This window comes from Nerophis ophidion, linkage group LG27 (genome assembly GCF_033978795.1).
Source record: "Nerophis ophidion isolate RoL-2023_Sa linkage group LG27, RoL_Noph_v1.0, whole genome shotgun sequence".
Classification (NCBI taxonomy): Eukaryota; Metazoa; Chordata; class Actinopteri; order Syngnathiformes; family Syngnathidae; genus Nerophis; species Nerophis ophidion.
Window position 1 is genome coordinate 14558803 of NC_084637.1, and position 13853 is coordinate 14572655.

At 41.1% G+C, this 13853-nt stretch overlaps 2 protein-coding genes across 4 annotated transcripts in view; both read right to left on the reverse strand.

The window, feature by feature from the left end:
- LOC133544283 (T-cell surface antigen CD2-like) overlaps window positions 1-3976 on the reverse strand; it is a 34037-nt gene extending 30061 nt beyond the window's left edge. Inside the window, exon 1 of one of the 2 annotated variants that reach the window (XM_061889468.1) lies at window positions 3849-3976. Coding sequence is in view for 1 of the 2 variants with exons in the window: in XM_061889467.1 (XP_061745451.1) it covers window positions 2349-2381 (33 nt within the window). In the remaining variant the exon portion in view is untranslated. The other variant, XM_061889467.1, reaches the window with a different exon arrangement.
- LOC133544282 (protein FAM184A-like) overlaps window positions 3867-13853 on the reverse strand; it is a 148682-nt gene continuing 138695 nt past the window's right edge. The window contains exon 25 of one of the 2 annotated variants that reach the window (XM_061889459.1): window positions 3867-4002. The gene's annotated coding sequence lies outside the window, so the exon portion shown is untranslated. The remainder of the gene's footprint in view (window positions 4003-13853) is intronic. The other variant, XM_061889461.1, reaches the window with a different exon arrangement.

Consider the following 13853-nt stretch of genomic DNA (forward strand, 5'->3'; position numbering starts at 1 on the left):
ATTACAGCTTCATCACTTCTGGCAAGGCTGTCCACAAGGTTGCGGAGTCTTTTTTATAGGAATTTTCCATCATTCTTCCAAAAGCACATTGGTGAGGTCACACACTGATGTTGGTCAAGAAGGCCTGGCTCTCAGTCTCCGTTCTAATTCATCCCGAAGGTGTTCTATCAGGTCCAGGTCAGGACTCTGTGCAGGCCAGTCAAGTTCATCCACACCAGACTCGGTCATCCATGTATTCATGGACTTTGCTTTGTGCACTGATGCACAGTCATGTTGGAAGAGGAAGGGGCCCGCTCCATACTGTTCCCTCAAGGTTGGGAGAATGGAATTGTCCAAAATGTTTTGGTATCCTTGAGCATTAAAACTTATTTTCATTGGGGGCCAAGCCCAACTCCTGAAAAACACCATTATACCTCCTTCACTAAATTTCACACTCGGCACAATGCAGTCCGAAATGTACCGTTCTCCTGGCAACCTCCAAACCCAGACTCGTCCATCAGATTGCCAGATGTGAAGGCATGATTCATCACTCCAAAGAAGGCGTCTCCACTGCTCTAGAGTCCAGTGGCGACATGCCATTGTCTTTGCATTGGACTTGGTGATGTATGGCTTGGATACAGTTGCTCGGCCATGGAAAACCATTCCACTAAGCTCTCTGCGTACTGTACGTGGGCTAATTGGAAGGTCACATGAAGTTTGGAGCGCTGTAGCAACTGACTGTGCAGAAAGTCTTTGCACTATGCGCTTCAGCATCCGCTGACCCCTCTCTGTTAGTTTACGTGGTCTAACACTTTGTGGCTGAGTTGCTGTTGTTCCCAAACGTTTCCATTTTCTTATAATAAAGCAGACTTTGGAATATTTTGGAGCGAGGAAATTTCACGACTGGATTTGTTCCACAGGTGGCATCCAATGACAGTTCACAAATGTTTGTAGAAACAGTCTCTATGCCTAAGTGTTTGATTTTATTGATTAGGACACCTGATTCTGATCATTTGGATGGGTGGCCAAATACTTTTGGCAATATAGTTGTGTTTTATCTTGATCCTGCTTTCTCCCTTGTCTGCACCTGTGTATTCAGTGATTCGTCCTCGGCGAGGGGCGGACCTTGAGGCACACCTGCTGGCAACTACCCCGCCAGTATTTAGGCTCGTTATATCCTGAACCTCACACGTGCATGCGCCTGCTTCACCTCACCAGACCTGGTACGATGTCGCTATTTAGTCCTGAATTCCCTAACCTCTTCTGTGTTTGATTCCTAGCCTCACTGTTGTGGCACATGCGCATTCTGCGTCTCCCTCCGCTGCGGATACAACCAGAGGACAACTGACAGCGCACTCTAGACACGCCCCCGCGCTCATCAAGCGGACCACACCCACTCTCCGCCGCAGCCGGCCGCTGTCCACGCCTGACACACCTGTGACTGATGACGTGAAGCTGTATAAAGGGACCAGTGGACCAAGGATCGGTGCGGGATCTTAGTTCTCAATTTACGTACAGTAAGCGATCAACCTGCTTTATGCAATCCTGCTCTCCCAGTGTTCTGTCTCTCCGTGTTCTCAGTGTCTTCTCCTGTGTCCCCGCAGAACCCTCCGTCGCCTGCAAAGTGAGCTGTGCGTCTCACTCTTCCCCGGATCTCCTTCTCCCTCTGATTGCCTCCTTCGTCCCTCGACTCCTCGCTCACCCCTGGACTCTGACGCCTTTCTCTCGCCCCCTGATCCTGCCAGCCCATGGACTTCCGCGTTCCTTCGCCCTCGTCAACACGTTGGTAACACACACCCCAATTAAATACTTCACATAGTCTTACACCATACATACTCTTGGATTTTTGACACACACCATTCTACAGCTTATTAGTATTGTTTATTATTAATATTATTAGTAATACATATAGATATATTTACTATATATGAAATCTCTGTACACTACTGCCACCTGGTGTCCGTTTGCCGTCGCCTCCTTTAGTTAAAACATAACACTCACCCATGTAAAGGGGATTCTTTTGTTGGACTCTTGCCCTGCTCAGTGTGCCCTGACTTTTTCTCCTGCTGACCAAATGGGATCCCTTTTGTCTAATAAAATGTTTTCATTTTTTGTAATTCGACCTTGTCTCCCCCCCACCCCCTTCTTGTATCTTTTAATACTGTACTGTTTAAATATATGTCGTGAAGTCATCGCCACAATATTTATTCCCTATGCAGTGGAATATGAGACATTACATAGATTCACCCGGTGACATAAATGCTGCTTTTAGCATGTCACACATTAGTGTTGTTATGCACATGCCTCAATATGAAAATAATACCACCAGACGAAAACAATACTTCATCCCACATGTTTAGTTTCCTCACAGCCTGAACAGAAGGGGAACAGCTCCTCCCCATCTGGCTGAGTGCTTGGCTTGATGTCCAAATTAGTGTGTCCACCTCACTGTGATGTCACACCATAGCCACACTGCAAACCAAGTGTTTAGAGCAGACCTGGGCAAATTAAGCTTTTCAATCTTGCCCCGCCGGACATTCCCAAATATTTTTTTTTAGTTCTTTGAGCTGGAAAGTGTAACTGCCATTATGATGTGCAGTGATGTTTTCTAATGACAGTAAGTCTTCAACTATACAAAGTATTTCAATGGTTAGAATTTGTGTTTTTGCATGATATACCAGTTACTATTGTCATCTAATTAGTTACTATGGTCATTTAATTAGTTACTATGGTCATCTAGTTAGTTACTATGGAAATGTAAGTGACAGCAGCTCAGACGAGGTACCAAGCAGTGTGGGTGGAGAGCGTTTCCAAAGCTTGAAGTGTGGGTGTCAGGGACAGACGCGGAAGTTCTAAAGCAGGGGTCGGGAACCTTTTTGCCTCACATAGCCAAAAAGCCAAATATTTTAAAATGTATTTCCGTAAGAGCCATATAATATATATTTTTTTACACTGAACACAACTAAACACATGCATTTTTAAGTAAGACCAACATTTCTAGGGTATAATAGGTGTCTTATTCTTACTAATGACATTGTTATTCTGAAGCTAACTGTGGAGGGGTGTGGCCTGCGGGCCTGCAGCGACAGGTGCGTAGAAGGCCCACCTGGGCCTTGTTATCTAATCACCTGTCGCTCTGTTATAAGCAGCAGCCAGGAGGAGAGACTGGGTTGGGGCTGGAAATACTATTGCTGGAAAGCAACTGAGAGACTTAGTGAAAAATAAAACAATATTGTAACCCTGAAACAGGCTCTCATGTCGGTGCTTGGGGGTCTGAAGAACCCCCAGGAGGGCAAGCCCGACACTAACCAATAATAAATAAATAACTTCTTACCATCAACGCAACTTCTTGAACAGGTGCGGTAGAAAACGAATGGATGGATTAAAAATGCATGAGAATGTTTTATATTTTGAACATTATTTTTAACACTGTGATTACAAGTGGAATTATTCATTACTTATCGTGTTAAGCAACGTCAGCTCAGATTTATCAAAGAGCCGGATGCAGTCATCAAAAGAGCCACGTCTGGCTCTAGAGCCATAGGTTCCCTACCCCTGTTCTAAAGCTTAGTGATGTATTGTTAGGAATTATTCAAGTAGGTGACCCCAGGTTGCAGAGATGGGAGACAAGGTTTAATTACAAAAAGGGAAAATGTATTAAGTCCAAAAAGTGTAACTAAAGGCGAGGGGGCAGAAGTGCACACCATGAATAAAAAAACAAAACAGGTCCCTCAGTGGTCGGCAGGGGAAAACGCCAGGGCGCACTGAGCACAACAAAAGGTCAAACACCAAATCCTCTTTACCTCAGGGAGGCTAGGAAGCAAACACAAAGAGGTAAGGAATTTCAGGAATAAGGACAGACAACATACCGGGATTGATGAAGTGAAGCAGGCGCATGCACGTGGGAGGTGCAGGAGAAAATAACCAGCAAGACCAAGCTGTTAGTAACAAGCTTAAATACTCCCTGGGTGAAATTGGTTGCAGGTGTGCCTTAGTGTCCGCCCCTCGCTGAGGACTAACTAGCTGGAGGAAACAGACATCACAAAAAAAGGAGAAAGCAGGGAAAATGATAAAACACAACAGTATCAGATATATCAGATAGTACGTTTTTTGTTTTTGTTTTTACCCTTGGCTTTCATATTTTGCTGTGTTTGTTACATTTTTATTGATTGTAAAATATGTGGATGGAGGGAGGGTGTGACGTTAACATGTCAATATTCAATGTTTATCATTCATAGTTAATATTGTAAATCCCACGTTCTTTATTTTCATGTACATATTAGGTGTCTCATTCGGTCCAAAAATGTAAAATTCCATTCCATTTTTATGGCGGTCCGTCATAACGTTTTTAGCACTCAATCAGACATTATTGAGAGGTTTTGTATTAGTGTTCCTAGAAATAATACCGACCCCGAGACACATTTTTTTTCTCTAAATTTGGCCCCCTGTGTCAAAATAAGTGCCCAGGCCTGGTTTAGAGGCATCGAAAACTGCGCGCTTGAATGCATGAAACTCATAATTAGACGCTTTAACATTGTTTAACACGACCATCCAACATTAAAATGACATTTGTAGGTCAGAAAATACTTCATGATTTCATGTTTTATTTTATACGCAAAAAAAAAATTTCATAAATAAATTCAAGTTTCAAAAGCCCCTCTTGGCTACTGACGTATGACGCAGCGACTAACTATTTTTAGTTATTTTATTATTATTTTTTATTTAATTGATTTCTGAAAATTATGAATTGATTGAGAATAGGAAACGGAAATATTACAACCTATTTACTTAATTCCAGAGGTTTTTCAACAATAACAAAAACAAAAAAATTATTTAACGTAAATGCCGGTCTATAAAACACTACTTTTTTCCTACGCTTTGACTCCTGTGGCTTATAAAGCCGTCCGGCTAACTTATGGATCTTCTTTTGCTGATGATGCAAATCGTTTAAAAAAAACAAAAAAAAAACAGGCAAAGACACTGAAAAGGCGTGTTATTGTTTGTGCTCTGGTGCCATCTATTGGATGAGTTCGCTCACTGCAGGTGTTGCAGTGCCCTTCTGTTTAGATTAAGCTTTCAACCTGAAGTAGAAGTGCCATTCCGTCTTCCAGCCATCCATAGCGTTCTACTCATACAGATTCTTCATTCATCACTCCAAGCAATGTTTGTAAGTTTTACAAGACAACTAAAACAATCCTAAACTTACTAAAGTGTTCCATGTGTGATGTCTGTAGGAGAGTTTTCATGCATACTTGTACATGCTATCGTAACGTAATGAAATTAGAGTTGTTAGCATTCGCTAATATGCTACCATGTTAGTTTTGTCAACTTACAACGTCATTCCTTTTGTATTGTTTCAGTTTTGTAATAACCGTGGAGTTATTGAGTCTGTTAGTCGATTGGAGAGTGAGGTTACGCATTAGTGATTGAAACTTTTATTAGTAGATTGCACGGTACAGTACATAATCCGTACAATCAACCACTAAATGGTAACACCCGAAAAAGTTTTTCAACTTGTTTAAAGGCCTACTGAAATGAGATTTTCTTTTTTAAACAGGGATAGAAGGTCCATTTTGTGTGTCATACATGATCATTTCCCATTATTGCCATATTTTTGCTGAAAGAATTTAGTAGAGAACATCGGTGATAAAGTTCGCAACTTTTGGTGCTGACAAAAAAGCCTTGCCTGTACCGGAAGTAGCAGACGATGTGCGCGTGACGTCACGGGTTGTGGAGCTCCTCACATCTGAACATTGTTTGCAATCATGGCCACCAGCAGCGAGAGCGATTCGGACCGGGAAAGCGACGATTTCCCCATTAATTTGAGCGAGGATGAAAGATTCGTGGATGAGGAAAGTGAGAGTGCAGGACTAGAAAAAAAAAAAAGACTATACATTGGGATCGATTCAGATGTTATTAGACAAATTTACTGGGATAATTCTGGAAAATACCTTATCTGCTTATTGTGTTACTGGTGTTTTAGTGAGATTATATGGTCGTAACTGCACAACTTGTAGGTTGGCCCCGCATCTTTCCTCAGCACCAGTCGTCGGGTAGTGGCGATGCCCATCTCTGCCCTTCGCAAAGGACCCTCTTCGAAACACGATCTTTCGAAATGATCGCTGCATAATAAACTGTACTTTGCGTGTGTGGTCCAATCCAACCGTGTTCGCTTGACCGCTCTGTTCCATAGTAAAGCTTCACCGTCATCTTTCCGGATTGTAAACAATGAAACACCGGCTGTGTTTGTGTTGCTACAGGCGGCCGCAATACACCGCTTCCCACCTACAGCTTTCTTCTTTGACGCCTCCATTATTAATTGAACAAATTGCAAAAGATTCAGCAACACATGTCCAGATTACTGTGGAATTATGCGATGAAAGCAGACGATTTATAGCTGGGATCCGTGCTGGAACAAAATGTCCTCTACAATGCGTGACGTCACGCTAACCGCGACGTTTCAGCAGGATAGTTTGGCGGGAAATTTAAAATTATAATTTAGTAAACTAACCCGGCTGTATTGGCGTGTGTTGCAATCTTAATATTTCATCATTGATATATAAACTATCAGACAGCGTGGTCGGTAGTAGTGGGTTTCAGTAGGTCCACGTTAATCAATTCATGACGATGACTTCTGTTTTGTTTAATCCGCCGTTTTCCTGCCTTGTGACAGACGCTTACATGTAGAAAATATTTCTGTGTAAATTGCACATTTCACAACATATATTGGTATAATCTCTGTATTATTGACCATATACTGATACTCTACTCGGTATTAATTAATTAAATTTTCCTGAATAAACTCTCCCGAAGAAATCAATAAAGTACTATCTATGTATCTATCTATCTATCTATTATTACTGTACATATTGGTATTTCTATCTGGCCACAACTGTTTACATTCAAGTATTCTGGCTCAGTGGTTATAACGGCTTATTGTTTCCTCTTATAGCATGTAGTATAACATTTTTTGCTAATTATTTTTAAGTGATTAGGATACTTGTAAGTTGCTAACTTGCTAGCGAGGACGCTAAATTGCGTTGAGGACGCTTTTGTTCGGTTGTCACTGTCAAATTTGTGGGACAAAGTTAGAATCTATCATCATTTATTATCACGATTTCATGATAATATTAAAAACTGTATCGGCAGCCAAATTGACATCATTTATTATCGTGTATCGTCTACATCAGGGGTCCCCAACCTTTGTGAAACCAAGAGCTACTTCTTGGTTATATATATATATATATATATATATATATATATAAATAAAAGGGTATTTCTGTCTGTCATTCCGTCGTACATTTTTTTTCCTTTTACGGAAGGTTTTTTGTAGAGAATAAATTATGAAAAAAAACACTTAATTGAACGGTTAAAAGAGGAGAAAACAGGAAAAAAAAGAAAATTTGATTTTGAAACATAGTTTATCTTCAATTTCGACTCTTTAAAATTCAAAATTCAAAGAAGAGAAAAACTAGCTAATTCGAATTTTTTGGGAAAAAATTAAAAAAATAATTTATGGAACATCATTAGTAATTTTTCATGATTAAGATTAATTTTAGAATTTTGATGACATGTTTTAAATAGGTTAAAAAACAATCTGCATTTTGTTAGAATATATAACAAATTGGACCAAGCTATATTTCTAACAAAGACAAAACAATATTTCTTCTAGATTTTCCAGAACAACATTTTAAAGAAATTTAAAAGACTTTGAAATAAGATTTAAATTTGATTTTAAAGATTTTCTAGATTTGCCAGAATATTTTTTTTGAATTTTTATCATAATAAGTTTGAAGAAATATTTCACAAATATTCTTTGTGGAAAAAACAGAAGCTAAAATGAAGAATTAAAATAAAAAAATATGTATTATTCTTTACAATAAAAATAAAAAATACTTCAACATTGATTTAAATTGTCAGGAAAGAAGAGGAAGGAATTTAAAAGGTAAAAAGGTATATGTGTTTAAAAATCATAAAATAATTTTTAAGGTTGTATTTTTTTTTTTTAATTGTCTTTCTGAAAGTTATAAGAAGCAAAGTAAAAAAAATAAATGAATTCATTTAAACAAGTGAAGACCAAGTCTTTAAAATATTTTCTTGGATTTTCAAATTTTATTTGAGTTTTGTCTCTCTTAGAATTTAAAATGTCGAGCAAAGCGAGACAAGCTTGCTAGTAAATAAATACAATTAAAAAAATAGAGGCAGCTCACTGGTAAGTGCTGCTATTTGAGCTATTTTTAGAACCGGCCAGCGGGCGACTCATCTGGTCCTTACGGGCTACCTGGTTCCCGCGGGCACCCTAGTTCCAACAAAAATTCACACATTTTTTTAGGTTGCCTGGACATCCTTTGGTCTAGTTTCCTCCCACATTCCAAAAAAATGCATAACCAGTTAATTGGAGACTCTAAATCATGGGTGTCAAACTCTGCTGTGTAATTTAATTTGGCCCTTGAGGCAATATCAAATTAACATTAGAGCAGGCCCGCCGGTATTATACATTGCATTCACCGCTAATACTCATACTTGCCAACCCTCCAGATTACCCCAGGAGACTCACAAATTTCAGTGCCCCTCCCAAAAATCTCCAGCAGGCAACCATTTTCCCGAATTTCTCCCGATTTCCACCCGGACAACAATATTCGCGTCCTCTACAACCCTGCTTTTCCTATATAGAAACAGCGTGCCGGCCCAGTCACATAATATGTGTGGCTATTACACACACATAAGTGAATGGAAGGCATACTTGGTCAACAGCTATACAAGTCACACTGAGGGTGGCTGTATAAACAACTTTAACACTGTTACAAATATGCGCCACACTGTGAACCCACACCAAACAAGTATGACAAACATGTTTCGGGAGAACATCCGCACCGTAACACAACATAACAAATACCCAGAACCCCTTGCAGCACAAATCATCTTATCTTATCTATCTTTGTAGTTGTTGTTGTCGTTTTGATCCAATTTGATTTTATTGTTTTGATTTTGTATGGTGTCCTTGAGTGCCCAGAAAGGCACCTTATAAGTAAAATTGATCATTATTATTATTTTCAAATTTATTAGCCTATGGAAAAAGTTAATGTTGATATTTACCTCAGAAGGCTGCAAATAGAAAGGAGGCATTCATTTTTTTAATTTAAATTGTATTTAATATGCCATTGATGTTTTTTCGTTTGTTTTTTTAAAGTAGATTTTGCACTATTATTATAAGTTGTATAAGCGTTGCTTGTTCCATATTCAGTGTTAAAGCAATTCAGTGTAGCAAGCTTTTTATTTTTATTCATGCACTTTCTTTTGCAACTTCAAGGCTTGAATGTTTAATTCATTCATTATTATTTTTATTTGAAAATTGTCAGGCTCGTCCTTGACAGTTTGGTTTCGTTTTGTTTTTTCCTCTGTGTATGGCTTTGTTTCCTGTCAGCGCTTTTATTTTGGTCATTTCCTGCTTTTCTCCCTGAGCGCTGTTTCCCCCCAGATGCGGCTGATTGGCACATGGCCACACCTGGTATCAATCAGTCCGCTCTTATTTGAACCTGCTTTGCCCTCCAGTCTGGGCTGGATTATTGTCACCACTTCCTGTCAATGTCATTAATACTTACCGTTGTAGCTGTGTCTACTTCTATTCACTCTGCTCATGTCATAGTGCCTTCGTGTCACAGTAAGTGTTTTTGTTTCTAGTCCACAGTTAGCCTTTGTGCTAGTTTTTGTTCATAGCCAAGTTTGTTTTCCGCCTTGTGCGCGCCTTTTGTTTGTACCCTTTTTTTTTTTCTTGTTTTAGTGTTAAATTATATCATGTTTACCTGCACAATGCTTGCCACCTTCTCTGCATCTTGGGGTTCGTCACAAACTCTACCTGACAGAATAATCCAGCCCAGACCGGAGGACAAAGCATGTTCAAATAAGAGCAGGCTGATTGACACCAGGTGTGGCCAGGTGCCAATCAGCTGCAACTGAGGGGAAACAGCACTCAGGGAGAAAAGCAGGAAATTACCAAAATAAAAGCGCTGACAGGAAACAAAGACATACACAGAGGAAAAAACAAAACAAAAAAAAACCTGTCAGGGACAAGCCTGACAAAAATGTATTATTAGCCTGCGGAAAAAGTTTATTTTGATATTTACCTCATAAGGCTGCAAACAGAAAAGAGGCATTCAATTGTTATTTCAAATTTTATTTGATATGCCATTAATATGTTTTATTATTATTATTATTATTTAAAACTCGATTTTGCATGTCACTATAAAGTCATATAAGCCTTGCTTGTTCAATATTCAATGCAATACTTTTTGGGTCCCTATGAAAAGGTCAATTTGTTCAACCTTGGCTCAGTTTTAAATGTTGGCCCACTCTGTATTTGAGTTTGAAACCCCTGCTCCAAATCATCCATTTGTAAGTGGGAATGCTTGTTTGTCTACACTGGAGACCAATCCAAAGTCAGCTGGGACAAGTTCCAGCTCACCTGTAACCCTGATGAGGACAAGTAAACGGATGGATGGTTTCAGAAGGACTGAGATTCCTAAGTTCATTAAATAGGATAAATCCCACTCTCTTGTGCAAGTCTCGGGGGAGAAGCTCTTTGCGGGGCTCTTCACATTGCTGTCTAAATCTGGAGTACAGAGGGAGGAAGGGGCAGATGGGGGAGACTTAACGGGAGAGGGAATGTGTGTAACGCTGCCAACAGCAGCAGAAAGTCCTCCAGAGTAAACAACCACTGCAGACTAAAAAAAATATATATATTTTCTACATGATTCAACAAAAAAAAAAGATATTAATATTTTAGGTAGGAAAACATTTCGCTATACACAACTCTGCATTTTAAACTTTAACTCCTTACGATCCCCAAACATAATTATATTTTATAAAACAGTGCGTTTACTCTTCTTTTTGGCTTGGCTTCTGAATGAAGATTTAAGGGTGTTGACTACGTCCGGTGCAGGCTCGCTGGTGGCTGACGGGGCCTATTCGTGACAGACACACTTGGTCCCGGCGGCTCCAGGGGTATGACGACCCGGGGTTTGAGCTGTGGCCACATGGTTCTTCCTCCTCCGACTCTTCTCCTCAAGGGCAGCCCTATGGTTGCCCTCAAAGGAGGAAACTGACTGGTGAACTGAGTATGAGCCAGGCCCTCGGTCAGTGGCAGGTGAACAGGGATGTTTGGTAGGAGTCTCTGTACTTCTTCTTTGTTGATCCTCTGTCACGATAGAGGAAGATTGCTTTGTTGATTCATGTATTAGAGTAGATGGTGTACCCCAGGTAGATTAACTGTTAGACTGCCTTCAGTTCTGTCTCGCCAATAGTAATGTTGGCTGGGGAGTACGCTTCCTGGGGGGTCCGATGGTGGAAAACTTCTGTCTTCTTCAGGCTGACTTCGAGACCAAAAAGCTTGAATGCCTCAGCGAAGCAGGATGTTACATGTTACAGGGCAGTCTCTTTGTGGGGTATGAGGGTGGCATCGTCATTAAAGAGTAACTCCTGAATCAGTTGCTCTAGGGCAGGGGTGCCCATTATGTCGATCGCGAGCTACCAGTCGACCGCGGGGGGTGTGTCAGTCGATCTCCAGCCAGGCTTTTAAAAAAAATAGACCTAAAAATTAGTGATCATCAATCTTCACCAAGACGTCACTTAAATGACATTCACGGTACCGGAGGGTCTTGTGAGATGACGCTGGCTGCTGCAAGATCATTATTATGAAAATATGACCGAGAGGAAGGCGAGAAACACTTTTTATTTCAACAGACTCTCGCGCCGTACCTTCCGTCAAAACTCTAAAGGCCGACTGCACATTTCCTATCTTCACAATAAAAGCCCTGCTTCATGCTGCCTGCGCTAACTAAATACAGAGTCTCGGAAAACTGGCGTGCACAAGCGATCCCTCAGAAAGCTGGCGTGCACATCACTTGTGCACGCCAGCTTTCCGAGACTCTTATTTTGTTAGCGCAGCCAGCATGAAGCAGGGCTTTTATTGTGAAGATAGGAAATGTGCAGTTGGCCTTTAGAGTTTTGACGGAAGGGACGGCGCGAAAGTCTGTTGAAATAAAAAGTGTTTCTCGCCTTCCTCTCTGTCATTTTTTCATAATAATGAACTGGCAGCAGCCAGCGTCATCTCACAAGACCCTCGGGTGCCGTGAATGTCAATCAAGCAAGCTACGGAATTTGCCGCCAATGTTTTTCTTGTAAAGTGTATGGAAGCTGGATGAATTACATGCCAAAAACCAACCACTTTCATGTGGTATTGTACAGAAAGGACAACTTTTTTTCTCCTCCATTTGAAAATGTGGGCGTTATCATCATTACTGTCTGATTCCAATCAATGCAAGTCATCAGAATCAGGTAATACACCAACTTATATTCTTGTCTTTGTGAAAGAAAGACATCTATATGTGTTACACATGCTTGTATTATCATTAAACACATTTAACTTGTTTACAAAAATGTCTCTTTCATAAATAAATACATATAAATGATATATATAAATGAGGTAGATCCCCTCGAGTTGGTCAATTGAAAAGTAGCTCGCCTGCAGAAAAAGTGTGGGCACCCCTGCTCTAGGGTCTTGGTTTGGGCCATGATGGAGAATGATCCTTGGTAGGCAATGATCCTCCATTCTAGAGACGTGCCATGCCCAGCAGAGCTGTGTTTTCATCAGTTTGCACCCACACTGATTCTTTGGCTTTCTTCAGGTGCTTGTTGTTCCAGACATGACTGTGGAGTGTGCTGAAAACACTGTCTGCTTTGGCCAGTCTGTTGTCTATTGCTTTGTTGATTCCTGGTGGAAAACATCTGTCTTCTTCAGGCTGACTTCGCCTGACATACTTGGGCCCAGCGGCTGCAGGGGAATGACGACCCGGGGTTTGAGCTGTGGCAACACGGTTCTTCCTCCTCCGACTCTTCTCCTCAAGGGCAGCCCTACGGTTGCCCTCAAAGGAGGAGACTGACTGGTGAACTGAGTATGAGCCAGGCCATCGGTCAGTGGCAGGTGAACAGGGATGTTTGGTAGGAGTCTCTGTACTTCTTCTTTGGTGATCCTCTGTCACGATAGAGGATGATTGCTTTGTTGATTCATGTATTAGAGGAGATGGTGTACCCCAGGTAGATTGACTGTTAGACTGCCTTCAGTTCTGTCTCGCCAATAGTAATGTTGGCTGGGGAGTACGCTTCCTGGGGGGTGCGATGGTGGAAAACTTCGGTCTTCTTCAGGCTGACTCCGAGACCAAAAAGCTTGAATGCCTCAGCGAAGCAGGATGTTACATGTTACAGGGCAGTCTCTTTGTGGGGTATGAGAGTGGCATCGTCATTAAAGAGTAACTCCTGAATCAGTTGCTCTAGGGTCTTGGTTTGGGCCATGATAGAGAAGGATCCTTGGTAGGCAAATAGAGAAGGATCCTTGGTAGGCAATGATCCTCCATTCTAGAGACGTGCCATGCCCAGCAGAGCTGTGTTTTCATCAGTATGCACCCACACTGATTCTTTGGCTTTCTTCAGGTGCTTGTTGTTCCAGACATGACTGTGGAGTCTGCTGAAAACACTGTCTCCTTTGACCAGTCTGTTGTCTATTGCTTTGTTGATTCATGTATTAGAGGAGAAGGTGTGCCCCAGGTAGATGAACTGTTAGACTGCCTTCAGTTCTGTCTCGCCAAGAGTAATGTTGGCTGGGGTGTACAGTATGCTTCCTGGGGGGTGCGCTGGTGGAAAACATCTGTCTTCTTCAGGCTGACTTCGAGACCAAAAAGCCTGAATACCTCAGCGAAGCAGGATGTTACATGTTACAGGGCAGTCTCTTTGTGGGGTATGAGGGTGGCATCGTCATCAAAGAGTAACTCCTGAATCAGTTGCTCTAGGGTCTTGGTTTGGGCCATGATGGAGAATGATCC